The 27079-nt window shown below is 42.6% G+C and overlaps 4 protein-coding genes across 12 annotated transcripts in view; 3 read left to right on the forward strand and 1 right to left on the reverse strand.

The window, feature by feature from the left end:
• LOC147798502 (uncharacterized) lies at positions 1 to 5911 on the forward strand. 4 transcript variants are annotated; one of them, XM_087139042.1, is made up of 4 exons: positions 2 to 341; positions 2170 to 2268; positions 2344 to 2882; positions 3563 to 5911. In XM_087139042.1, the coding sequence occupies exons 2-4, from the start codon at positions 2209 to 2211 to the stop codon at positions 3684 to 3686; spliced, it is 723 nt and encodes a 240-aa protein (XP_086995168.1). In that variant the 5' UTR covers positions 2 to 341; positions 2170 to 2208; the 3' UTR covers positions 3687 to 5911. The 4 variants fall into 4 exon arrangements, with proteins under 4 accessions (XP_086995167.1, XP_086995168.1, XP_086995164.1 ...); XM_087139039.1 differs by lacking the exon at positions 2 to 341 and adding an exon at positions 367 to 576; XM_087139041.1 differs by having other exon boundaries at positions 1 to 341; positions 2170 to 2882.
• A 3378-nt stretch (positions 5912 to 9289) lies between these two features.
• LOC110987021 (uncharacterized) lies at positions 9290 to 15127 on the forward strand. Its single transcript, XM_022249406.2, has 3 exons — positions 9290 to 9416; positions 11136 to 11836; positions 12517 to 15127. The coding sequence occupies exons 2-3, from the start codon at positions 11175 to 11177 to the stop codon at positions 12638 to 12640; spliced, it is 786 nt and encodes a 261-aa protein (XP_022105098.2). The 5' UTR covers positions 9290 to 9416; positions 11136 to 11174; the 3' UTR covers positions 12641 to 15127.
• LOC110987020 (flavin-containing monooxygenase 5-like) lies at positions 14352 to 26473 on the reverse strand. 4 transcript variants are annotated; one of them, XM_087139022.1, is made up of 7 exons: positions 26290 to 26473; positions 20657 to 20820; positions 19189 to 19671; positions 18409 to 18464; positions 17496 to 17892; positions 16807 to 17051; positions 14352 to 16529 (listed from the first exon to the last, which is right to left on the reverse strand). In XM_087139022.1, exons 2-7 carry the CDS (start codon positions 20769 to 20771, stop codon positions 16221 to 16223), a joined length of 1605 nt encoding a protein of 534 aa, XP_086995148.1. In that variant the 5' UTR covers positions 20772 to 20820; positions 26290 to 26473; the 3' UTR covers positions 14352 to 16220. The 4 variants fall into 4 exon arrangements, with proteins under 4 accessions (XP_086995148.1, XP_022105093.2, XP_086995147.1 ...); XM_022249401.2 differs by having other exon boundaries at positions 20657 to 20827; XM_087139021.1 differs by having other exon boundaries at positions 20657 to 21029.
• LOC110987051 (ATP-citrate synthase-like) overlaps positions 16259 to 27079 on the forward strand; it is a 29481-nt gene continuing 18660 nt past the window's right edge. Inside the window, exons 1-2 of one of the 3 annotated variants that reach the window (XM_087139018.1) lie at positions 16259 to 16397; positions 24112 to 24287. In XM_087139018.1, coding sequence (XP_086995144.1) covers positions 24114 to 24287 — 174 coding nt within the window. In that variant the 5' untranslated portion in view covers positions 16259 to 16397; positions 24112 to 24113. Of the gene's footprint in view, positions 16398 to 24111; positions 24288 to 26033; positions 26265 to 27079 lie in introns of those variants that run through there. The other 2 variants (XM_087139019.1, XM_087139020.1) reach the window with 2 other exon arrangements.

Genomic DNA, 27079 nt, shown 5'->3' on the forward strand with positions numbered 1-27079 from the left:
GCGCTAGAGCGCTGCGTGGACACTGTGGTTTTACAGGATAGGACGTCATGTAAAACCAACATGGAGACTAATGCATATTCATTGTCTCCGTTTTGGTTTTACATGGAACCACGGAACAGGATCTAGGAAGTAAATAAACTCAATAGTGTCTGCGACGTCCATGGCCACGTGTGTGACGAAGTCAGTTACTATACGCACGAACCCAATACTAGAGACTCCATCTCGACCTGTACACACCTGTCGGACAAAGAGTAAAATAAATTGAACCAGAAAGAAAGTTTTATCAATCACGTTAAAGAGTAAGAGTTTAAATAACAGCAAGGATAGGATAATTCCGGAAGGTGAGTGATCAATCTTTATTTGCACCGAGAAATGCGATAACTACCGCGATAATAATATTAATTATATGATAATAGGTAAGATGTGCTTGTAGTGAGGATGGCAAAATGCTCAAGAATTTCTCCATTTTATTGAGGATACAAGGTGAATAAACGTCCCCATTAGACATCTGACTTCACCAGTAAGGCATGTATGAAATTGTGTTGCGCAAATGGCCGTAAATGTGGCAGAGTACATGTAAGTAATTGGCACGAACGAAACGGCCAAAATGTTTATGGGAGTTGGTACATAGCTATGTACGTTTCTACTAGGCCTAGTACATGTTTCGAAGACTGTTCTGGAAGTCGTCATGCGCATCATTTTGTTGAGTGACCTGGCTATAGGAGTATAATAGGCATACCGTACATAGATGAAAAAAAATGTAAATTCTTACCATTTTGGCAGTAGAAGAAAAGGGCCAGTTATAATATTTTCTAGCAGAGATTTTGTTATTTAAGTAAAAGCAGGGAATGATGTCCGACAATGCAATGTATGCAGTCAGTACTCAGTAGGCCTACCTCCACCAGCAGTTGTTCTAGCAACTTGCAACAGCAGTGGTTTGAAAACGTTACCTTTCAGTGAAAATTGTTGAATTCATTTACAAGCAGCACCGTGAACAGAGATTTCCCTAGGCTAGCATGGTCCATGCTCATTAACATGAGGAACTAACTGAGAAAGAACCATGGTATGACCAATGGAAAACTTGTATAATTTATGCAAATTTTATTATTTAAATCATTACAGACTACCAATTTGCATGTCCGAGTCATACTGAGTGAGTTTTTTTGTCACAGAAGTTCTTGCCTATATAATTATATGTTTGACCCAATTGTGCAGGATAGAATCTGAATGTATGTGCCAATGGTGCCCAGGCCAGGAGTGACATATACATGTACTTTCCATCCTATTTAGCACAGAGACAAGAAGTGTCAATGAAGCATCAAAATTGTAACTTTGAAAGATTTAAAAGAAGTTTTAGCATATTTTTGAGACTCTAATTAGTACCTTTCACTGCTAAACAGAAACAGCCGGGGGGCGGGGGGTGCACGCCTCCCCCATGAAAAATCATCTCCCCCACTTGCATTTCATGAATATGTATATTTGTAACATCCACTCATCCACCCCCCCCTGCTCAGAATCCTGGCAACGCCACTGGAAACAGCCAATTTGCTTCCAGATTCTCTGTCAAAAAATCTCTTTTTGCTATGTGAGGGGCCCGCCATCTTTCCTTTCTGTGCCATCCATGCGAAAAGATGGCAGCCAATCAGGCCACACGAGGAGGCTTGACTTTGTCCCCCAAATTTCTATGCTCAACCATTAGATATATATTATACAGTGAATATCATATGTAAATAAAATTTTGCATAAATATGCTTCAATAAATTATTGACGCTTTGTTGATGCTCCTTGATGCTTGTTGATGCTAAATACTTGTACCATGGCCCTCCTCTCTTCTGGGACAGAGTTCATACTGTACAACCTTATACCAAGCTGTTGCTGATCTCTTGTCTACAGTCGAATTTAGGATCTACAACAGCAGTGGTTCATTTGTACACATCAGATGTAGGCATACATGTATGTTTCGACTACAAGATGTTACATCTGTCAAGTTTTTGTCATCAGTTTTGCCAATTTTTCTGGCTCATTGTGTAGTTACACGTAGTGTTTGCAGATTCGATGGATGCAGTTTTTCTGTTTTTGACTCATTCTTGGAAATGGTTATTCATGTTTAAAAAAAATCTGACTTTTCTATTCTTCAAGAGATTGAAGATTGACTCTGTTCTTTTCCAGAGACCTCAAAATAGAGTTGCCCAGTCAATAATCAGGAGGATGCCTATACACCATGGACACCATCACCACCACCATGGCCCTGCCCATCACCATGGCATTCACCACCATGGCATTGGTCACCACCATGGCATTAGTCACCACCATGGCATTGGTCACCACCATGGCATTGGTCACCACCATGGCATTCACCACAGTGGCATTGGTCACCACCATGGCATTGGTCACCACCATCACCACCGCAACATCCACCACCATGCCCCTGTGTCAGGCACGGGCCAGGCGGTGGGTGGTCCAATACGAGCCATCAATCTGGGTATGTTTGGCCTTTTCTTTCTCACCGGCGGTATCATAATGATGGGAGTTGGCTTCAGCAGCTCCATTGGCTTGGGCATTGTCGGGTGCCTCCTCTTTGCTGGGGGATTGGCTTTGATGATTACCTGTGGCGTGCTCTGCCGGAAGATCCACAAGCAGCAACAGCAGACTGTCGTTGACCAGGAGGCGGCTGGGGTGACCACGATGGAGTACAGCCAGCCGGATGCATCACCCATAGTAGAGCCCCAGCAGCCAGGAGCACCCCCCATCATTCACCCACAGGGTCCCGGGGCAACTATCGTGTACGGACCAGGGGGACAGGTGGCCTACCAACCCCAGGCCCAGCCAGGCTTCCAGCCAGAACCTCAGCAGTATCCAGCAACAATTCCCTATCCACAGCCGTAAGTTGCTCTGTGGAACATTCATAGGTTACTCACTCAAAGCATGCCATTGGTGGCCAAGCCCCTACAGCTACAACTAATATCAAGCTAGTCATCTGATGCTACTTTCAGAAATTGATAAAAAAATAAGTTGAAGAGTTTCAATTTGAAAAAAGGAAGGTTTGGCTTTCTATTTCATGCAATTTATGATTTGAATCGTTCCTGTTAGTAAACTTGATCTTGATAAGTACTGGTAATTTACTAGTTCACTCTGAACATCACTTAATATACATTTTTGGGCAGAGCTCTGAGAAGGCCCTATTCGACCCATGGACGTCATATTAAAAAACTGGGATTCACAGTTATCTTGTACCGACTGAAGCCACTGGCAGCCATCTTAGCATGCCAAACACAAAGGTGATAGTGGATTGCGTGCTATTTTAAATGAACAATTTGGATAACAACGATGAGCCAGCTTTTGCATTACCTTTGTATTAGGCGTGGTAATATGGCCGCCGTTGGCCTCAGTGACCTGTATGGTCTAGTCAAAGGCATCGCGAGTCCAGATTTTTTATACGACATCCACGATTTGAACATGCTTTCAGACTGCAAAAGATGGTTACCAGTAATTCCTTACACCTAACAGATCAACTCCATATGCTTTTTCCATACAGTTCTCTTCATTTCCTTATATTTTGAAGGGTTCCTGATATGTCCAAGTCTGATCTACAGGCGGAACCCATTGCACCCCCACCAACCTATGAGGATGCAGTCAACCTAGCCAGCAAACCTGACAGTGCAAGCGACACACCAATCGCAATGTAACCTTTTCACGGCGGTGCACAGGGGCAGAGGAGGAGTGGTGCTTCAGCTAAAGGTCTTGGTCTGGGTTCGAATCCTGCCGCAGTCTCTCTGGGATGCGGTCAACAGAGGCCAAGTCATGGCTGCCACGGGTTACACCACCCATCTGAAATGTCTGTCACCTGGTAAATTCTGACATCAGGTCAAACTGATTGCAACAGTAGGTTGGACAAGCTTCTTGAAATCTTTGCTGAATGGGTTATAGGAAAAGAAACTTTGTCATAGCACACTCAGGTAGCCTCATCAGAATCAAGCCAAGTACTGTTATGAGCCACCGTTGGATGCAATATACCTTATTTAGGTAAACTAAACTCGTCTTCCTGGAGTTTTTTATGGGAAGTTTGAAAAAGTTACTTTAATCCAATGCTTTGCATTAGACACTGGCATGTTCATCCTTCTTAATGAAACACAAGGCCCAGAAAAATTAACAGTGCTCCGGCTATAAAGCCTGGGACTCAATCGAAATACTGCTGAATCTCAGGTGTGCTGGATTTCTGGTGGGTTTGAAGTTGATTGGCTTAGCAGTAGTTTTCAAATGTCCCTTGGTTATTTTATGACAAATGGGAATGTGTGTCATTGATTACTAGTGTGGGAGTTTTGTGCACATTGTGCAGTCAACCAGAACTAAATCTTAAGACACTTATTCAAAAGAATATGACATCAGAAGTAATCGAAATGTGGACTTATGTTTCATAAATCTCGACAGGTTAATTGTTTGATGACCTTTTGACCCCTGAACACCTTCCATTGAAGTCAATGTCACACCTAGATGAGTTGTCTCGATTCCGATGAATGGTATCCATTCATTATGTGCATTAGATGTGGGAGCATTCGGAAACCAGTGAATGCCTTCATTCTATCAAAAAAGATTTTTCTGGAGGACAGTCTGAACTGTAAATTTACAGTATTGGAAACAGGTTTCCAACCATGATACAGTGCCTACAATAAATCAAACCATTCTTTAAAAAAAACAAGATTTTATTTTTTTTAGGTACACTGTTTGGGTGCATTATTTGTCTATATATAAATTATACAAGTGTTCATATTTTGTGTTATGCTCTTGCCACAAAGAAATGTTTCAAAAAGGTTTCTCCTGTTTCCAACATTCTGAAATATTAAAAAGTACTGTTCAATAATTGTTTGGAAGAAACAATGTACATGCAGAGGGAACTTGACCCTTCAGCCTCCTCATACACTAAACAAGTTTTTTACAGTTTTGAAATGGCTTTTGTAACAATCCATGTTTTTTACCTGTAGGAGATGAGGTTCTTCGGGTTCAACGTGCCCTCAAGATATCAGTATATTTTTTCTGAACACAAGTTGTCAACTACTGAAAAGGACGAGGCTTTCGGCCGCTCCAAAGCCTGAAATTAAAAGCCGGGAAAATGATGTTATCTTTCTCATGGTCGACGTGTAGATGTGGGATTTTCACCAATATGAAAATCTCAGCCCAAGCAATCATGATGTAAGTCATTTAAAATGGCACACATTTGATGAAATGCTCTTTGGTGACATAAATCTCTTACCTGATTTCACTGAAATCTTCACACGGCTAAAATGACCAAACCCAACAATGCACACGACAGGCTTCCTTTCCCAGCCCTAATTTCCTGTAGCTTTCCCCCCCCCTGTATTTAAATGATCAGTACGTATTTATTACTATATATAACCTGTAAATAAATTTTTCCATCTTTAACATTGAAAGCAAGAAAGAGTTTGCATATTCACTTTTAAACTGCTACAAATATCTGCCTTAAAGCTGCTACTCCATTTCCACTGTTTTGTCTTCATATGTACACACCGCTTGATGGTGGCGATGGTACTGACTTGTCCAAGATCGGACCATGCCTGTCTCTCATGTACATTATAATGTACAAGCAATATGAGTTGTAGTTTTCACAGTATACACATATATTTTCCTCAGATGGATAAAGTCTCGATATAGATGTATATACAGGGGTGTGAGAATTCAGCTTTTTAGCTGATTTCAGCTTTTTTGTGTAGACGTTGACCCTGAATTTCAGCTTTTTTTGTACACCTAGTCTGTTCTCTACAAAAGTACACAGACTTTAAACAATTCAGCTTTTTACTAGCTGTTTTCAGCTTTAACGGCCACTCACACCCCTGTACTGTATATATTCAAGGATTCATTCCTTGCCAAAAAGGATTATTAAAATTTTGCCATTTAATGGTTATAAGTACGTGCATGGATTATTATCCAGTTAGTCTGTTTGTCTCTTTAATTTATTTTATGGTATACATTTTATTGGTGCAAGTTATTTTTCTATATTTAATTGCAAAAAAGTTGATTTATTTACAAGATTTTCCGACCAGTTCTTTGACCTGTAATTGTAACATACATTTTACCAAAATATATAAATTCGTTTTCGAAATCTTTTGTCTTAACAGAAAATGCAATAAAAACTATATTGTATCTACAACTCGCACTGAACTTCTCTCAATTTGTTGCATGTCCCTGAGATGTTCCGTTAGTTTTCATGGCCGGGTGCGATTTTAGACCCCAAAATGGAAGATTAACAGACATGGTTGAATAATATATGTGCTAGAATTACAACTGCAAAAATGCTAACTCTTTTTTTGAAAGTTAAAGCCAAATCAAAACAAAAGGATGGTAAAATGTATGTATTCCGAGCTTAACTTAACCATGGAAGAACCTTCCATAACTCAACCACGTATCTCTATGATACACTGTCATCTTAGGCCAAGACGAGACGCCGTGCTACTGCCGTGCCGAACTAAATTCAAATGACAGTTGCTCTAAAAGTCGAACTTCAACAGAACAGTGTCTGTCACGGCCCTTTCAAACGACGAAATAGCGCGGTATGCCCTGACGAGCTGAAGAGCTTACCGAGCCCAATTCAACTTGCCGCGCCGAACTTTACAAAATTGTATTTGAGTTCGGCACGGCAGAAGCACCCCCTCATCGATTGCAAAAGAGCCACACTGTCGGGAATGTTCACTTTTTTGGTAGAGCTTCGCGACAATAACGCACGCATTTCATAGTTTGTAGACTAGCGAAGTGCAGTTCCTACCAAAGGAACCTCTATTGCTAGGACATTTGCGCCCTCTATTGGTCGCGCTCGGAACTCATTCTAGGCTCAAGTTTACATCCTACAGACACACTAGATTAACTCATTCTCATTGCTACCGACTATGGCAGGACGGCCACTTAAGCCTGTGCTTGGAGACACGTACTAATTCATTTTGAAAATATGGGAAACCGATAAATCATTTCGGTTGTTAAGTGTTATTAAGTTCACAGTCTTAATTCAAACAGCGTGCAGAATGGATGACAGTGCTCGAGAGTAAGGTGGCCAATAAACGTCACTCAAATGTTGCATTCTGGCTCTCGTCAATACAGTTCTGCTTGACTACGTAAATGTAATCAGTGTGTTCACTTGGCTCACGTTCTGTAGAAAGTTGGCTAACCTGCACACACTGACCTAAGACTGAATGCTCCTATTTAACAGAAACTTTTCTTTCTTTGTAGACAGTACCGGAGAATGTGGAGAAATCAGCTAAAAACGAAGACGAAACCGATTAGAAGTACAGCTACTATGATGGCGGTGGACAGGGCGCCTCCGGCCGGCGGTTTGGCCACTGTCCTGGTCCGGGTTGGATTCGCGGTGTTAGCCCAGCCGTTCACGATAGCATCCCGGGCCCTTCCAGGGATGGGGCCCATTCAGTCGGTAAGTGGATGGGTAGTCCGACCCAAAGAAAGTACGAAGAGCTAGTCTAGGGTCAGTGAGAAAAAGTTTAATAAAATGGTGTCGCGCTCCAAATATGGCGGCAACTTCCTCGCAGTAAGGGACTGTATGGCAATGTAAAGAAGTAAACAAGTTTAGGATGTTTTGTGTCGTTATTTTAAAGTAGAATATTGAATGACAAAACCAAGGCTTAATAATCGTTTCTCAATGTCAACTCTTCGATGACTCACTATAAGGTTAGATTAAGGTCTGGGAATAATCCCAAGGCAGAGGATCAGCACATTGGGCCAATCACAGTGTGGCTTTCATCTGTGGGTTACTGGAAAACAAGTAGGTAAGATATGAGCAGTACGTGCTGTATTTGGTCAAGCTGTCATACGGCTGACGGATACTCGGTTCCATTCTTATCGCGCTAATTCCATTATCGCGGTGTCAGAAACTTTGAATTCTGTGTTGCTAGTGAGTTCCCGAACGTAAATGGTCAACTAGGTAATCAATAAATTATGGCCTGAGGATTTGTTTCATAAAAAATGTAATTTTTCAGAAATTTCCTTCCCCTCGCCTGTCATTACCTACCGTCTGTCCTCGTTTTTCTAACGCCGCCCTTCCCTTGGATATATACTGGGTTCTCATGTGTCATTTCCAAAGTGGCCTAAGGTGTCTACAGACACATAAACTGGGAAAGTATTTTTTTGGAGTCAAAATGAGAGCTTCCGCGTTGAGAAACTTTTGATCTGCATTAGGCGCACCCTCAATCTCAATTAGAATAGAATTTTTCTCTCTTGGGCAAGTAGTGGGGAATGATTACGTCGGCATTATAATTCTCAATTTTTCTTAATTGCTTTCTTATACAGTTTTAAGAATTTGGCAAGGGATATACAGAATTTCAACATTATTTTGAATAAAATATTTTAGGTCTGATGAGATGGTTATAACTCCTGGGGAATTAAACTCAGAAAGCAAACATTTTCAATAATTGTTTTAGACACAAATAAAAGAATGAGCCCACCAAAAATGAAGTTTGCGAGACCCACATATTTATCATTCCTTCTGAAAACACTAATTTAAGTAATAAGATGAATGTCAAAATTGTTGCGGCATTGAAATTGGTGTAATGTTCTGGTGAGAAAAAGGAAGTCGTTTGATCCTTGCCGGATTAATAAGCGTATTACGCGGTGAAATTATTCCCATCTCGTTCTCTCGGCGTGCGGCATCTTTATGGAGGAGACTGGAAAATATGGAGTCACCTACAGGTCAAATTTTACATTATCACAAAATGAGGTTATTTTGTGTCCTCTGAAAACAAATGATTTTGTTTATCTATATTTATTCATAACAAAGTGCTTTAAAGGCCATCGTAGAAATCATATCGCGGCCGTGCGATAATCCGGTTCTTATTAAGTGTGACGTCACTGTAGTTTAAACCACGCCCACTGCACATACACTTAACACTCCACATGTAGCATGTAGCTAGCTAGAGCGTGGACACTGTGGTTTTACAGGACGTCATGTAAAACCAACATGGAGACTAATGTATGTTCATTGTCTCCGTTTTGGTTTTACATGGAACACGGAACAGGATCTAGGAAGTAACTTAACTCAATAGTGTCTGCGCCGTCCACAGCCACGTGTGTGACGAAGTCAGTTACTATACATTGTACGCACGAACCCAATACTAGAGACTCCATCTCGACCTGTACACACGTTGATTTTCTGAGCTGTCGGACAAAGAGCAAAATAAATTGAACCAGAAATTTTTTTTTATGAATCACATTAAAGAGTAAGAGAGTTTAATAACAACAAGGATAGGATAATTCCGGAAGGTGAGTGATCAATCTTTACTTGCACTGAGAAATGCGGTAACTACTGCGATATTAATATTAACTATATAATGATAGAGTAAGATGTGCTTGTGGTGAGGATGGCAAAATGCTCAAGAATTTCTCCATTTTATTGAGGATACAAGGTGAGTAAACCTCCCCATGAGACATCTGACTTAACCAGTAAGGCATGTATGAAATTGTGTTGCGCAAATGGCCGTAAATGTGGCAGAGTACATGTGATTCTACCTCCATGATGCATGTAAGTAATTGGCACAAACGAAACAGCCAAAATGTTTATGGGAGTTGGTACATAGCTATGCACGTTTCTACTAGGCCTAGTACATGTTTCGAAGACTGTTCTGGAAGTCGTCATGTGAATCGTTTTGTGGAGTGATCTGGCTATAGGAGTATAATAGGCATACCGTACATAGATGAAAAAAAATGTAAATTCTTACCATTTTTGGCAGTAGAAGAAAAGGGCCGGTTCTAATATTTTCTAGCAGAGATTTTGCTATTTAAGTAAAGGCAGGGAATGATGTCCGACAATGCAATGTATGCAGTCAGTACTCAGTAGGCCTAACTCCACTAGCAGTTGTTCTAGCAACTTGTTACAGCAGTGGTTTGAAAACGTTACCTTTCAGTGAAAATTGTTGAATTCATTTACAATTAGCAGCACCGTGGACAGAGATTTCCCTAGGCTAGCATGGTCCATGTTCATTAACATGAGGAACTAACTGAGAAATGAACCATGGTATGACCAATGGAAAACTTGTATAATTTATTCAAATTTTATTATTTACACTATTACAGACTACCAATTTGCATGTCCGAGTCATACTGAGTGAGTTTTTTTGTCACAGAAGTTCTTGCCTATATAATTATATGTTTGACCCAATTGTGCAGGATAGAATCTGAATGTATGTGCCAACGGTGCCCAGGCCAGGAGTGACATATACATGTACTTTCCATCCCATTTAGCACAGAGACAAGAAGTGTCAATGAAGCATCAAAATTGTAACTTTGAAAGATTTAAAAGAAGTTTTAGCATATTTTTGAGACTCTAATTAGTACCTTTCACTGCTAAACAGAAACAGCCGGGGGGCGGGGGGTGCACGCCTCCCCCATGAAAAATCATCTCCCCCCACTTGCATTTCATGAATATTTATATTTGTAACATCCACTCATCCACCCCCCCTCCTACTGCTCAGAATCCTGGCAACGCCACTGGAAACAGCCATTTGCTTCCAGATTCTCTAAAAAAAAATCTCTTTTTGCTATGTGAGGGGCCCGCCATCTTTCCTTTCTGTGCCATCCATGCGAAAAGATGGCAGCCAATCAGGCCACACGAGGAGGCTTGACTTTGTCCCCCAAATTTCTATGCTCAACCATTAGATATATATTATACAGTGAATATCATATGTAAATAAAATTTTGCATAAATATGCTTCAATAAATTATTGACGCTTTGTTGATGCTCCTTGATGCTTGTTGATGCTAAAGACTTGTACCATGGCCCTCCTCTCTTCCGGGACAGAGTTCATACTGTACAACCTTATACCAAGCTGTTGCTGATCTCTTGTCTACAGTCGAATTTAGGATCTACAATAGCAGTGGTTCATTTATACACATCAGATGTAGGCATACATGTATGTTTCGACTACAAGATGTTACATCTGTCAAGTTTTTGTCATCAGTTTTGCCAATTTTTCTGGCTCATTGTGTAGTTACACGTAGTGTTTGCAGATTCGATGGATGCAGTTTTTCTGTTTTTGACTCATTCTTGGAAATGGTTATTCATGTTTAAGAAAAATCTGACTTTTCTATTCTTCAAGAGATTGAAGATTGACTCTGTTCTTTTCCAGAGGCCTCCAAATAGAGTTGCCCAGTCAATAATCAGGAGGATGCCTATACACCATGGACACCATCACCACCACCATGGCCCTGCCCATCACCATGGCATTCACCATGGCATTCACCACCATGGTATTGGTCACCACCATGGCATTCACCACAGTGGCATTGGTCACCACCATGGCATTGGTCATCACCATGGTATTGGTCTCCACCATGGCATTGGTCACCACCATCACCACGGCAACATCCACCACCATGCCCCTGTGTCAGGCACGGGCCGTGGGGTGGGTGGTCCAATACTCAGTCTGGGTATGTTTGGCCTTTTCTTTCTCACCGCCGGTATCATAATGATGGGAGTTGGCTTCAGCAGCTCCATCGGCTTAGGCATTGTCGGGTGCCTCCTCTTTGCTGGGGGATTGGCTTTGATGATTACCTGTAGCATGCTCTGCCGGATGATTTACAAGGAGCAACAGCAGACTGTCGTTGACCAGGAGGCGGCTAGGGTGACCACGATGGAGTACAGCCAGCCGGATGCAACACCCATAGTAGAGCCCCAGCAGCCAGGAGCACCCCCTATCATTCACCCACAGGGTCCCGGGGCAACTATCGTGTACGGACCAGGGGGACAGGTGGCCTACCAACCCCAGGCCCAGCCAGGCTTCCAGCCAGAACCTCAGCAGTATCCAGCAACAATTCCCTATCCACAGCCGTAAGTTGCTCTGAGGAACATTCATAGGTTACTCACTCAAAGCATGCCATCGGTGGCCAAGCCCCTACAGCTACAACTAATATCAAGCTAGTCATCTGATGCTACTTTCAGAAATTGATAAAAAAATAAGTTGAAGAGTTTCAATTTGAAAAAAGGAAGGTTTGGCTTTCTATTTCATGCAATTTATGATTTGAATCGTTCCTGTTAGTAAACTTGATCTTGATAAGTACTGGTAATTTACTAGTTCACTCTGAACATCACTTAATATACATTTTTGGGCAGAGCTCTGAGAAGGCCCTATTCGACCCATGGACGTCATATTAAAAAACTGGGATTCACAGTTATCTTGTACCGACTGAAGCCACTGGCAGCCATCTTAGCATGCCAAAAACAAAGATGATAGTGGATTGCGTGCTATTTTAAATGAACAATTTGGATAACAAGGATGAGCGAGCTTTTGCATTACCTTTGTATTAGGCATGGTAATATGGCCGCCGTTGGCCTCAGTGACCTGTATGGTCTAGTCAAAGGCATCGCGAGTCCAGATTTTTTATACGACATCCACGATTTGAACATGCTTTCAGACTGCAAAAGATGGTTACCAGTAATTCCTTACACCTAACAGATCAACTCCATATGCTTTTTCCATACAGTTCTCTTCATTTCCTTATATTTTGAAGGGTTCCTGATATGTCCAAGTCTGATCTACAGGCGGAACCCATTGCACCCCCACCAACCTATGAGGATGCAGTCAACCTAGCCAGCAAACCTGACAGTGCAAGCGACACACCAATCGCAATGTAACCTTTTCACGGCGGTGCACAAGGGGCAGAGGAGGAGTGGTGCTTCAGCTAAAGGTCTTGGTCTGGGTTCGAATCCTGCCTCAGTCTCTCTGGGATGCGGTCAACAGAGGCTAAGTCATGGTTGCCACGGGTTACACCACCCATCTGAAATGTCTGTAACCTGGTAAATTCTGACATCAGGTCAAACTGATTGCAACAGTAGGTTGGACAAGCTTCTTGAAATCTTTGCTGAATGGGCTATAGGAAAAGAAACTTTGTCATAGCACACTCAGGTAGCCTCGTCAGAATCAAGCCAAGTACTGTTGTGGGCCACCGTTGGATGCAATATTTCTTATTTAGGTAAACTAAACTCGTCTTCCTGGAGTTTTTTATGGGAAGTTTGAAAAAATTACTTTAATCCAATGCTTTGCATTAGACACTGGCATGTTCATCCTTCTTGAGTATTAATGAAACACTTGGTCCAGGAAAATTAACAGTGCTACGGCCATAAAGCCTGGGACTCAATCGAAATACTGCTGAATCTCAGGTGTGCTGGATTTCTGGTGGGTTTGAAGTTGATTGGCTTAGCAGTAGTTTTCAAATGTCCCTTGGTTATTTTACGACAAATGGGAATGTGTGTCATTGATTACTAGTGTGGGAGTAATGTGCACATTGTGCAGTCAACCAGAACTAAATCTTAAGACACTTCAAAAGAATATGACTTAAGAATTAACCGAAATGTGGACTTATGCTTCATAAATGTCGACAGGTTAATAGTTTGATGACCTTTTGACCCCCGAACACCTTCCATTGAAGTCAATGTCACACCTAGATGAGTTGTCTCGATTCCGATGAATGGTATCCATTCATTATGTGCATTAGATGTGGGAGCATTCGGAAACCAGTGAATGCCTTCATTCTATCAAAAAAGATTTTTCTGGAGGACAGTCTGAACTGTAAATTTACAGTATTGGAAACAGGTTTCCAACCATGATACAGTGCCTTCAATAAATCAAACCATTCTTTAAAAAAACAAGATTTTATTTTTTTGGGGGGTACACTGTTTGGGTGCATTATTTGTCTATATATAAATTATACAAGTGTTCATATTTTGTGTTATGCTCTTGCCACAAAGAAATGTTTCAAAATGGTTTCTCCTGTTTCCAACATTCTGAAATATTAAAAAGGACTGTTCAATAATTGTTTGGAAGAAACAATGTACATGCAGAGGGAACTTGACCCTTCAACTTCCTCATATACTAAACAAGTTTTTTACAGTTTTGAAATGGCTTTTGTAACAATCCATGTTTTTTACCTGTAGGAGATGAGGTTCTTCGGGTTCAACGTGACTTCAAGATATCAGTATATTTTTTCTGAACACAAGTTGTCAACTACTGAAAAAGACGAGGCTTTCGGCCGCTCCAAAGCCTGAAATTAAAAGCCGGGAAAATGATGTTATCTTTCTCATGGTTGACGTTTAGATGTGGGATTTTCTCCAATATGAAAATCTCAGCCCAAGCAATCATGATGTAAGTCATTTAAAATGGCACACATTTGATGAAATGCTCTTTGGTGACATAAATCTCTTACCTGATTTCACTGAAATCTTCACACGGCTAAAATGACCAAACCCAACAATGCACACGACAGGCTTCCTTTCCCAGCCCTAATTTCCTGTAGCTTTCTCCCCCCTCTGTATTTAAATGATCAGTACGTATTTATTACTATGTTTAACCCGTAAATAAATTCTTCCATCTTTAACATTGTAAGCAAGAAAGGGTTTGCATATTCACTTTTAAACTGCTACAAATATCTGCCTTAAAGCTGCTACTCCATTTCCACTGTTTTGTCTTCATATGTACACACCGCTTGATGGTGGCGATGGTACTGACTTGTCCAAGATCGGACCATGCCTGTCTCTCATGTACATTATAATGTACAAGCAATATGAGTTGTAGTTTTCACAGTATACACATATATTTTCCTCAGATGGATAAAGTCTCGATGTAGATGTATATACAGGGGTGTGAGAATTCAGCTTTTTAGCTGATTTCAGCTTTTTTGTGTAGACGTTGACCCTGAATTTCAGCTTTTTTGTACACCTAGTCTGTTCTCTACAAAAGTACACAGACTTTAAACAATTCAGCTTTTTACTAGCTGTTTTCAGCTTTAACGGCCACTCACACCCCTGTACTGTATATATTCAAGGATTCATTCCTTGCCAAAAAGGATTATTAAAATTTTGCCATTTAATGGTTATAAGTACGTGCATGGATTATTATCCAGTTAGTCTGTTTGTCTCTTTAATTTATTTTATAGTATACATTTTATTGGTGCAAGTTATTTTTCTATATTTAATTGCAAAAAAGTTGATTTATTTACAAGATTTTCCGACCAGTTCTTTGACCTGTAATTGTAACATACATTTTACCAAAATATATAAATTCGTTTTCGAAATCTTTTGTCTTAATTAACAGAAAATGCAATAAAAACTATATTGTATCTACAACTCGCACTGAACTTCTCTAAATTTGATGCATGTCCCTGAGATGTTCCGTTAGTTTCATGGCCGGGTGCGATTTTAGACCCCAAAATGGAAGATTAACAGACATGGTTGAATAATATATGTGCTAGAATTACAACTGCAAAAATGCTAACTCTTTTTTTGAAAGTTAAAACCAAATCTAAACAAAAAGATGGTAAAATGTATGTGTCCCCAGCTTAACTTGACCACGGAAGAACCTTCCATAACTCAACCACGTATTTCTATGATACACTGTCATCTTAGGCCAAGACGAGACGCCGTGCTACTGCCGTGCCGAACTAAATTCAAATGACAGTTGCGCTAAACGTCGAACTTCAACAGAACAGTGTCTGTCACGGCCCTTTCAAACGACGAAATAGCGCGGTATGCCCTGACGAGCTGAAGAGCTTACCGAGCCCAATTCAACTTGCCGCGCCGAACTTTCAAAAATTGTATTTGAGTTCGGCACGGCAGAAGCACCCCCTCATCGACTGCAAAAGAGCCACACTGTCGGGAATGTTCACTTTTTTGGTATAGCTTCGCGACAATAACGCACGCATTTCATAGTTTGTAGACTAGCGAAGTGCAGTTCCTACCAAAGGAACCTCTATTGCTAGGACATTTGCGCCCTCTATTGGTCGCGCTCGGGACTCATACTAGGCTCAAGTTTACATCCTACAGACACACTAGATTAACTCATTCTCATTGCTACCGACTATGGCAGGACGGCCACTTAAGCCTGTGCTTGGAGACACGTACTGATTCATTTTGAAAATATGGGAAACCGATAAATCATTTCAGTTGTTAAGTGTTGTTAAGTTCACAGTCTTAATTCAAACAGCGTGCAGAATGGATGACAGTGCTCAAAAGTAAGGTGGCCAATAAACGTCACTCAAACGTTGCATTCTGGCTCTCGTCAATACAGTTCTGCTTGACTACGTAAATGTAATCAGTGTGTTCACTTGGCTCACGTTCTGTAGAAAGTTGGCTAACCTGCACACACTGACCTAAGACTGAATGCTCCTATTTAACAGAAACTTTTCTTTCTTTGTAGACAATACAGGAGAATGTGGAGATATCAACTAAAAACAAAGACGAAACCGATTAGAAGTACAGCTACTACGATGGCGGTGGACAGGGCGCCTCCTGCCGCCGGTTTGGCCACTGTCCTGGTCCGGGTTGGATTCACGGTGTTGGCCCAGCCGTTCATGATAGCATCCCGGGCCCCCTTCCAGGGATGGGGCCCGTTGAGACGGTAAGTGGGTGGATAGGCCGGCCCAAAGAAAGTACGAAGAGCTAGTCTAGGGTCGGTGAGGAGGAGTTTGATGAAATTAGGCCGCGCTCCAAACTTGGCGGCAACTTCCTCGCAGTAAGGGACTGGATAGCACTGTAAAGAAGTAAAAAAAAAGTTGAGGGTGCTTTGTGTAATTATGTTAAAGTGAATATTAAATCGTTTCCCAAAGTCAACTCTTTGATGACACGGATGACACAGATGCATGTTCTCAGCCTGAGATTATTTGTGAGTAGAGCGATCAGTCTGAGAGAATGGCTTTGTAGCAAGAGATTAACTTCACGTTATTTGTTTTGAACAGAAGTATGATTACGATCCTATTTTTACGAAAAGCTACACATTGTAAGAACCCCCCTCCACATTAATGACTCACAAATATACGATGTCTCCCAAACTTCTGGAAGGCAGCGTCCTTGCGTCGCTTCACATCCTCTAACCTTTCATCAATACTGGGAAGCTGGGCGTTCCCCAGGAACACTTGTACGACCCAGCGCGATTGGAGCTCAAACAACGGGGTCTGGGCGCCCAAGGCAGACACGACGCCGACGGCGGCCATTGTTGGGTGGGCACGGCGCGCCGGCCAGACGTGCATATACAGCTCCAAGTCGGCAAAATTATCTGTGGAATTCAAATCAGTGGTGTGTTGATCGACTTGAACGATAATTCCTAAATCTTGCTTATCAGAGGGAATACAAGGTTTGTTGATTCATATTATGGAGCTGTACTCGGCCGATATGTCAAAGCTCCTCGGGTACTTCGTGTGTATTTTCATTTGGACAGCATTTCCTATATGACATTCGGTGGGAGTTGGAATCAACCTGGAATATTGCACTATGCAATGCCAGTCACAGTCAAAAGAATCTTCAGTATTTGGGTATTTTCTTCCAGATTAATAAAAGCGGAAAGACTCATCCTATTTATTCAATTGTGCAACATTCAACTCTTTCATTGATTTTGCTTATTGATTTTGGCAAAAAAGTGAAACCTACAGCTCACGCGTTGCTTTGAAAAACACCAAAATTCTTAAGCTGTTTTCAAGCTCCTTTACAAAACATTGTTCACCTGCAATGATGGAGTTGTCCTCAAAGAACGGAAAACTGAGTTCGTATCCAGTGGCAAAGACTACGGCGTCCAGGCCGTCAACTCGCGTACCGTCCTCGAACACCACGCCCCCCGACGTGAAGTGCTCGACGCCCGGCTTGCACTTGAGGGCCCCGCAGATGATGCGGCACTGAATCTCATCGTTCACCATCATGTAGCCGTCAAAGAGTTGCCTCTTACAGCGCAGGCCGAGGTTGTCCGGGTCAAAGTGGCCCTCGAAGAGCGGCTTAGCCATCCTGCGCCTGATTGCCTCCGGCACCATCGACTTCCAGCGATGGTTGCCGAAGGCATCCGTGGGCATGCCCCCTGGGCCAAAACGGCCGATGACCCAGGCACCGTCTCGCATACTCAGGTACACCTGTAGCGCGCATTAAAAAGTTTGATCAATGGAAACGTCTCGAGGCCCATGAAAAAGGACAGTCCATCAGTGGCGAATGACTCTCCATCAAGTGTAAAGTTATCCGCCCCGAGCTGAAGCGCACCCCCAATCGGCGAAAGAAACACAGGTGGTTACAAGCTAAGACCATACAAGCCGGAATAAGTTAGTTAGGCGTAATCGGTGTGCTCCGCGTCAAACACGCATATTATGGCGCGCCTATAATGAGCACCGAAAAAACACGCCCTCTTTTGTTCCGCTCGGAGCGGATTTAGCAGGAAAGGATTAGGCCTATAATGTGTGAAACACAAAGTTAACTGATGCCAGTAAAGTTCCTATTAGGCCTATTATTACTAAACCGGAGTGTTGCACAGGCCTATAGACACTGCATAAAATGATGTGGTATTATTGCATGGAACCTAATCTCCCATTTACAAACGCCTCCAAGATTCAGCATTATATAAGATGTTAGACGTATCTCCAGAGCTTAATATGTACCTGTTTTGCGTAACGGCTCGCGTCGACAGCTACGTCCCCGGCCGAATGGGAACCACCTTCCGAAAAAAAAAACATATCGTGACACGGAATTAAAATGAAATACTATTGAATGTAGTAAATTGTACAGCTGAACAGAGTTGGAAAAAACTAAAATTAAAAAACTAAAACGAAACTGAACAGTTCTTTAATAATACTTGTCATGTCACTGCCCATTTAATTGGATGACCAAATGACCATGTAACGATTCACTTGACTCAGTTTGAAATATACAGTTTGGTCGACTTCGGGCGGCCTGTTCTTGACACGGATTTCTTGTTCTCGCGCTCGAACGGCGGGAACACGACCCAAGAACATTGTTTTCGGAACAGGATCGCGCACCACCCCCTCGTCAGGGTTTTACAGGAACACACGGAAAAACTCGTGAGATTTTGATTTTTGAACAGCCACAAAAATAGCAAGATGACTTACAAAGCCAGAAAATGGGATTTGCAAAATTAATATTGATAATTTCCGTAACAGAGAAATGAATGTTCCTTTTCATTCAGTTATCCGAACATTAACCCTTGGAGAACGCACATTAACGCCGCCATGTTGCATGCCACTGGTACCAACAATAATCGGTTGTAGGCTCCTGACGTTCGAGCGGCCAACCCACAAACAACAAATCGAGCTGTTCGTGAACATGCAAGACCGAGCCGCCCCAACTCAGCCATTGAGAAAACGTCAATCGGTACTAGCGACTTCATTACTTATGATAACAAAACCAAATGCAAAAATTACCAACGACGAGAACAGTTTTCCCGGCAAACTGTTCACCGCTCCTGAATCGATTGCTGTGCAAGATCTCGCCCGTAAACTCCCCCTGTCCAGGGTAGTTGGGTACAAAAGCCGTGTTGTACATGCCAGTCGCGACAATCACAGCATCGAACACCTCTGAGGTGGTGGCGTGATCTGCCGAGTCGCCACGGCGTCTCGGCCGGGACCACACCTCCCACCGTCCTGTGGTCTCATGGTTCTCGCTCGGTGCCACCTTGGTCACCTCGGCGGCCAGCCGGATGTGCCGGTCCAGCTTGAAGTGGCTGGCAAAGTCGCGGTAGTACGCGAGGAGGTGCCTCGGGGTGAGGTAGGGAGGGTACTCCCTGGGGAAGGGAAAGTCGCTGATCGCCGTCATCTCTTTGCTGGAGTTGGTCATCAAGCATTTGTACACAGTGCCTCCACGAACACCCTCCCAACTGGTCAGCTCTGGAGTTAACCAAACGCCCCCTGAGAGAAACAAGTTGATGTTCACAAAGACCGTATACGAATGCACAACTCGACCGTCGGTTCGCAAAGATGCCAAAACACTCCCTCTTGTGAGGGAGAAGCCCCCGGCACCGCTATGGGTGCACTGCCCAATTCAAGGGAAATTCTTGGGCAGGCCGAGGCGCTCAAAAAGTACCCCTACAGTTTATTTGGAAAAGAGGAGATTGTGTGGCTCAAGAATTTGTGGGATTGTAAAAGAATGGCCCAGAATGAACTCCCTAGATTCAAGGGCTCCCATCCCAGGGCGAAGCATAGAAAAATGCCACTGAAAAATTGTCCCAAGAGCCTGAAAAGATGGAGGGATGTCATTTGAAAAATGGCCGCTGACAGACTTGGGAACATTCACTTTTTGGAAGGTGAGTTTGTTTTGGGTGGATAATTAAAAATTTCATTGGTTAACCTACTAAAAATTGACAATCAATTGAGAGCTAAATGACCCCAGAACACTTTGTTTTTTGTTTGAGAGGCCTGAGGGACTTCGGTTGCCCGCACCGGGGCTGCAAACGTGGTCGATTTTACATTGTCTTCAATGGGGCTTCAATTAGTTCAGTGCACCCCTATGTGTTTACGCCCTCGTAAGGAAATCGTACACGTTTCGGCACAGAATCGTACGAGGCCGACCACCACGTTATATAATGCCTGCCTGCGTGCCGCTGCACATCTCTTGCGTAAATACGAGCAAGCGTGTCTAGTCCAGGGGCTCTTGCGTGTCCGGTTCTGATCTCTATGTTCAGATCTAGAGAAGAGGCTAAATGAGGTGCATATCCCTGAGCCGTGGTCCTTTGTGCTGCGCCAAGAAAACCTCCAGACTAGGCGTTTAGAAGTTAACATTGACCGTGTTTGAAACCGGGTTTTATATGAACGACTACAGACGCAACAGTAGCGCCTATGTCCGAAACCACGCAGTCCTCACTCACAGGAGGCACCGTCGATCGTCTATACTCACCGATTTGGTCATTCCGCTCAAAGCAGACCGGTTCCAGCCCAGCTTCGAGGCAGGACTTGACAGACATCAGCCCCGCGACACCAGCACCAATCACCGCTACTCGCTTCACTGGCATCGTGATCCTTACAGGAGCGAAATGGGACCTCTGGTTTCGCCTTGAGTAGCTGTAGTCTGGAGAACCAGCAACCAGTTAAACAGGCCAATTAATAATTCTTATTCAGAATATCGGTCCTTCCGTTACGAACTGTCAATTAAAACTCTTCAGCCGAACTTAGGTGGCACAGTCCGTAGTTTTCTCGTGAAATGGAGGCAGCGGACAGCAGGAAAGCAGATGGTCACTCAGACCCCCGTGATGAAATATTCAATCCGCTCTCTCAGAAAGTGGAAAAGAGAAAAACGTTTTTGTTGAAAATGTTCAATCAACTTTTCTGCTGGTAAAAAAGGGGAAAGCATAATAACCATCTTTGAACCGTCAGTATTGGGTAAAAAAAAAATCTGATTTTCATGCGGGAGGAAAGCCAGATAATTAGCCTTTTGGCTAATCGTTCGATCTGCTTTTCTGGTAGCAGAACAATAGAAAAGTAGACAGTGCATTTTACAATAACACCCACACTGCTTTTCTGCTATTTTGACAGCAGAAAAGCAGCTGGCCACTTTTGGACCGCCATTATTAACACCAGATGCAGTGCGCAACGCGGTCCCGACGCCGCAGACGGCAGGGGGGGAAGCACATTCATGTTTATTCTCATGATCATGCTGCCATTGTGTGCAGAGTCGCGAACCTTTGAAATTTGTACCGCTTTCTTTGGAGATTGTGTCCCGTGTTTTCAAGATCGCATGTTGTGCTTATGTGACCCCGTGGAATTAACAATCAGTCTCGGATCAGTCGGATCTTTCATAACCTGTCGTATTCATTGACAGTGCCGGTCCACGGTACGATGTTTCTTGATCAAAGGACATATAACAAAAGCACGTCGTACGTGTCGGCACATATGGTGTATTTGGATTCATGATATCGGGAAAATTTTTTGAACAAGGAAGCGTGCACTCTAAAGTAACTCTTTGTGGGTGAACACGGAACCGCGTTGTTATGCAGATTGGCGGCAGCTCTCAACCGAAATACATGTATACCGAACAAGTCTGTGCGATAATTCGGCGTCGACAGCCCTGCCCGGGTGCATCGTGCCACGCTGGGTTAATGGTGTGACATTGCAATGGTATTAAATAATATCGACTCGGCGACTACGTGGGGAATTTCCCATCGCTGGCCGTCCTGATATTTAATAAAGGTAGACCTCCTGCTGTCCCAATCGTTCCAAAACAAAGACGACGGATGCCAGTAACTTTGTAACGTGAGGCATTTTTTTCTGGGCCCACACGTCCGCAAAAACACAAGCCGTATGTACAGCTGCGTAATATTTGATCTTCGCATTCCATTCAGGTCTAAGTGTGACCGAGTCAAGCCCCAATGCAAACAGTGTAAAGTCAACAATGCCTAGGGCTCACTAACATACAATCTTAAGCCGACACAACTGGGGTTTCTCAAACCGGAATTAAATTACTCTCTTGTCCTTAATCTTCAAGTTCTTTTCAACTTTTGGTGGGTTAGCCAGTTACATTTTTAATTATTCACGCAGAACAAACTTGGTAACAAACAAGCAAACAACAAAGGAATGTGATCGTTCCAAGCCTACTCGCATCCAATTTTCAAATGGCTTCCCTCTACTTTCTGTTGCACTTACAGGACCGTTTTTCAACCGTAATTTTATCAACTCTGCCCTCGGATGGAAGCCCCTAAACCAAGAGAATCGACACTTGCTCAAATTTCCACAACCCCTCCATTTATTTCAGCCAAACAATCTCCTTTTCCAAAACAAACCAAGTGGGTACGTTTTATGCTAATGAGATCGGCAGAAATGATGAGCTAGCTTGTTGTTGCTGTGATGTCATCTGAGGAAAACACTGCTTACTAGGGGTATACAATCCAAATTCTGAACCGAACATTTGCTCATTGAAAATAACCACGAGAAGAATTTAGTCACTGGCCAAGTGTCTTGTACATGTATGTACATGTACATGTATTTGAAACAACGTATCACACAGACAAAGACAAGTTAAGCCCGTCGGCCAAGTGTCAAAAATTCTGGCATTCATTGTTTGAGCTGAAACATAAATGTGTATCCCCGGAAATCACAGTACCATGTTTTCTTATGTTGCAAAATTTTCACTGGCACAAAAGTAATAGGTACCAAAAATGAGTGTTCCAAAACAACATTCGAAAATGAATAAGAAACAAAACGAGTGCACTCAAAGGACTCCATTGTATATGTAGCCTCGCAAGCAGGTGCATGTCTTCGTTCATCCTGGGTCAGTTTAAGGTTTCGCAGGGTAAAAAATATGTCGTTTTTGCCATTTTGTGGGAATTTCCCTCCCGCTGACCCGCGATACACGCCGGTGCGGTGCGAGTGTTGTGACCTTTCGCAGCAAGTTCCGTACCACCGGCGTGGATCCAGAGATTTATTACTTCAATGATATGCAAGGATAAATCCAGGCCCCATTTTTTGGGGGGGGGGCAAACAAGTAAGCAGCGTCACTGTTTCATTTTTGCATTAACCTATCGCACCGGTCCCAATTAAGCAGCTGCTCAGAAAAAAAAATCTCGAACAAAGTGGCTCCGTCACCACCCATAATTAATTGGCACTTGGGGAATTCAGCACACTGCAGATCTTCGAGGATGAATGCATGCACCCTGCCCCCTCTCTAGAGAAAATCCTGCGTCCACCCCTTCTTGTATGTCCGCCGTCCTTCGAAAACTAACTCTAATGGTAGATGGTCATTACATTAACATCTTTTAATTTCAAAAGCCCCATGGCGGTCGGGTTTTCTCCCCAAGAAAATTCCATATTGTGCACCTGTATGGGGATGAGTGCACTTCACGCGTATGCCATGCCGTTATCGCCTGCTGCTGTGGGTACCAGCTCTGTCCTTATCTATGCGCGGTTTAATCATTCATCATGGAAAAATGTATTCACAGCCTAGTGCGCACAATGGTTGTTGCATCATAGCTCCATATATGTGCAACACATATAGGTTTTATATTTTAGAGATGTCAGCGAATTTCAGCATGCAGGCATAAGAAAAATGTCATGCTCTAGTGTCAAAGGAAAAAAAACACACAGTTTTTGTTTCTGCGATCAGTAAACTGAACCGAACCCGGATATGTATGGTCAGTGAGCTGAGGCGGAGGCCAGCGAAAGAGCGCTGGAAATGTCTCTTTAAATAGACGTACTCTATGCGCTTATCAAAAATGACGTCACTGTAATGCGAGAGCAAAGAGCGACCCAGGCAGTCAGCGTGGGCAGTTGATTCCCCGACATCGAATATCGTGGGAGAGAAGTGAACGACAGCAACTTCCCTCTACACTCAAATTACCGTTTGAGCTCACTTGTTTTCAGACATGCAAAATACGAGGAGCACCGTTGGCAGCGAGCGAGTCGTCAGTGAGGCGAGCGCGAAGCAGGTACTACGCCGCCGCGTTCAGGAACGACCAGACGATGCCGAATGTGTAACGGTTGACTGCCGCACGACTTGGGACGAACTGCTGCAGCAGAACCCGTGGCTTATGACACAGGTAGGTCAGAAAGGAACCGCGGTAATTTCAATGTGAACTGAAACTTCATTGACACACCGGCTACAGCAGAGCAAGCAACTTCTGTCGTCTATTTCAGGTAGTGTGTTAAAAATTTGCCGACTCCATTTCGTTCCATGAAGTTCAACAAGTCACGAGCTAATAGGCTGGCAGTCATCTCTGGTTTTTGTAGCATGAAATGACTGAGAATAATGATTTCTCTGTCCAGGGAGGGTAATCGCATGACAGGTTGCTCCCATCAGCCAATGCCCGTATACTGTCTCCGGGCTGGGTGGAGTGTGTGTGTAGGGGGGGGTAAAGTGGCTTGCACAGGGACATAAAATAGTGACTTGCAAGATATATATCCACGTGTCCTGTCTCAATAATGCTTCTAGAACATGCAACTAATGTATGCACTCTCGACGGTTCAAAAGTGTTGCGGTCATGGAACAGTTAAGCCTAATATGACATACATTTTTATAGGCCTATTATAGGATGAGAAAACAAGACTGGGGCAAATCCAGGGCCTCGTTTAAAAGGGCAGCTAGGTATTTATTTAAAGCACAGAATGTGCTTTGCTCGGCTTAAGAAAATAGCAACTAAAGCAAAGCTATCGATAACCTTTTTTTTCAAAGGAAGTAAGCGCAAGCCTGTATGTGGCATCAAGGCACCTTTATAAATTTAGAGGTAAAGGAGAAACAGGCATCAGAGCGACTGAAAAAAATTCCTCCGACACTTTTGAACGCGAAATATTTATTAGCTAAGATTAAATTTGATTGATTTGTGACTTGAAGAGTGTACACGGAAAACCGTGTAGAACTGCCAAGCCTAATTGTCTCAAACCGTCAGTGCGGTCATTGCTACGAAGCTCGAAATATTAATTTACAACACTTCAAGTAACATAAATATCTCTCACCGTAGCTCAGCTTTCGCACAGTTATCTCGAATTCTGTATGATGAGTAAAATTTTCAAGCATAAAATTCAGTTTATAGTCCTCATGCTCAGTATGACGAGATCTATGTGTTGCCCCCTTCCACAAAATGAGGCCCCCAAGTGCGTTACTAGTTTGAAAACTACGGTAAGTTCAAAGGTATGCAGTCCATCGGTCGCAGTTATCCAAAAGTAACTGGCGAAACTGTCGAAAAACAGGCCTACATGTAGTGAAAGGGTTATAGGACTAACCTCCGTGTAAATGGTTCTTTCTGACAGGTTATGCTGAAAAGAGAAAGATGGGGGGAGTCACTTCCAACGATGCATTTAAAGACGTATTTTTTGGAAAATTGCCAACAGAGGCTCGCACAATCCTTGACTAGACACGCGCGCGGTTTTATTTATTTATTTATTTCATTAGATTATTTCTCGTGCAAAACACGACGGTTACAATGAAAAATAAAAATATATCACAATATGGCTACTACTATCTAATTCAAAACATGATTTAGTGATTTAACGAGGTTCGTTCTCAGGTACCCTTCTTTGGATTTTGAACACAATCCTCAAAAATTATAAATGACGGACTGTCTTTAAATTAAGGGTCGAGTCTTTATAAGAAAATAAATCCGGTTAAGAGGCGCCCTGTTCTACAAGGGAAAAATGTTTCCTTTTATGTACAACAGTTGTGGTAGAAACAAGATAATATTCCACTGTTATTACCATCGGAATTCAATAAAGTTTTATACGTACCAGTGCAGAAAATTCAGAGGAAAAATTGCATTCGTTATCTTGTTCGCATAGCGCCCTCAAACGGTGAGTGTATTCATTACTCGAGTTTGATGACATTAAATGCAACCCGGAGTTACACTTGCCTTATACAAAGTAATTTATCATTAGAGTTAATTGTCCAAACCAAATTAACCAGAATTCGTCACCAACTGTTGGCCCACTTGTGTCGTTTAAAGTCTCGTGTGGACTTAAACTGGATGAAGTTGTGTAAGTGAATGAAAACAAGTGTCATGCTGACGATCACGACATCGCGACATGTACGTTAGAACCTCGATAACTTACCTTTAAGTTCATGTAGGCCTTCCTTGGAGTGTTTCCTGGATTCCTTGACCAGCAGTGCTGTGAAATCACGTCCTATGAAATTAAAACTTTACGCACACTTATTTTCCGGCACAAATTTGTCAAGTTACAACGTACACAGCCCAGGCAACTGTACTTTGTGCAAGTTTGTAGGTTTGGCTCTAAAAGTTGTTTGGCGCCCTCATCTGCTCGGCGCTGTGTGCAAAATAAATACATAGGCCTAATGGCAGAAATTTAACCATGACTAAATTAAACTCAGTTACAGGAACTCTGGGGATTGTAATTTGGGACCCCCAGTTTTTTGTCATTTTAATCTTATAAAACTAGCCAGCCCCCAGCCCCACTAGTGTGGCAGGGACTATCACTCCCGATCTATCCTTATGGATCGGGAGTGAGAGTCCTTGCCACACTAGTGGGGCTAGCCAGCCCCCAGAAAGCCAAAGGCATTACTCTCTTTATTGTGCTGACTGCTGAACCTATTTTTTTTTTAAATATCGAATTGTAAATTGCGAGAAAATGTCACTTCGTTACTGATAAACCAGTCATGCAAATTTGAATTTACCATGTACTAATATGTCTTGGTGTAAACACGCTCCGAGTTTTCCCTCATAATTTCCCTCAGAACTCAAAATGTAAATGCTTCAGAAATTTTCTTAGCTAAATTTCACTTTTTAGGACATGTTATCACTTTCTGATGGCTGTCATGGCTATTACATGTATAACATTTTAAGGGAAAATTTGTGTTTTCCACATGTTGAACTCTTTCCAAACT

This window comes from Acanthaster planci, linkage group LG07, assembly GCF_054643075.1.
Source record: "Acanthaster planci isolate LZ-2023a linkage group LG07, COTS_SCS, whole genome shotgun sequence".
Lineage (NCBI taxonomy): Eukaryota > Metazoa > Echinodermata > Asteroidea > Valvatida > Acanthasteridae > Acanthaster > Acanthaster planci.

Excerpts from the sequence above, each read along its gene's own strand:
- LOC147798502 (XM_087139038.1), top strand. The coding sequence starts at position 532 with ATGAAATTGTGTTGCGCAAATGGCCGTAAATGTGGCAGAGTACAT. Across the intron at positions 577-2,169 it reads GTAAATGTGGCAGAGTACAT|AGACCTCAAAATAGAGTTGC; the intron begins GTAAGTAATTGG and ends GTTCTTTTCCAG. Across the intron at positions 2,883-3,562 it reads ACAATTCCCTATCCACAGCC|GGTTCCTGATATGTCCAAGT; the intron begins GTAAGTTGCTCT and ends TATATTTTGAAG.
- LOC110987021 (XM_022249406.2), top strand. The coding sequence starts at position 11,175 with ATGCCTATACACCATGGACACCATCACCACCACCATGGCCCTGCCCAT. Across the intron at positions 11,837-12,516 it reads ACAATTCCCTATCCACAGCC|GGTTCCTGATATGTCCAAGT; the intron begins GTAAGTTGCTCT and ends TATATTTTGAAG.
- LOC110987020 (XM_087139022.1), bottom strand. The coding sequence starts at position 20,771 with ATGCCAGTGAAGCGAGTAGCGGTGATTGGTGCTGGTGTCGCGGGGCTG. Across the intron at positions 18,465-19,188 it reads GAAAACTGTTCTCGTCGTTG|GTGGTTCCCATTCGGCCGGG; the intron begins GTAATTTTTGCA and ends TTTTTTCGGAAG. Across the intron at positions 16,530-16,806 it reads TTGGGAGACATCGTATATTT|TGCTATCCAGTCCCTTACTG; the intron begins GTGAGTCATTAA and ends ACTTCTTTACAG.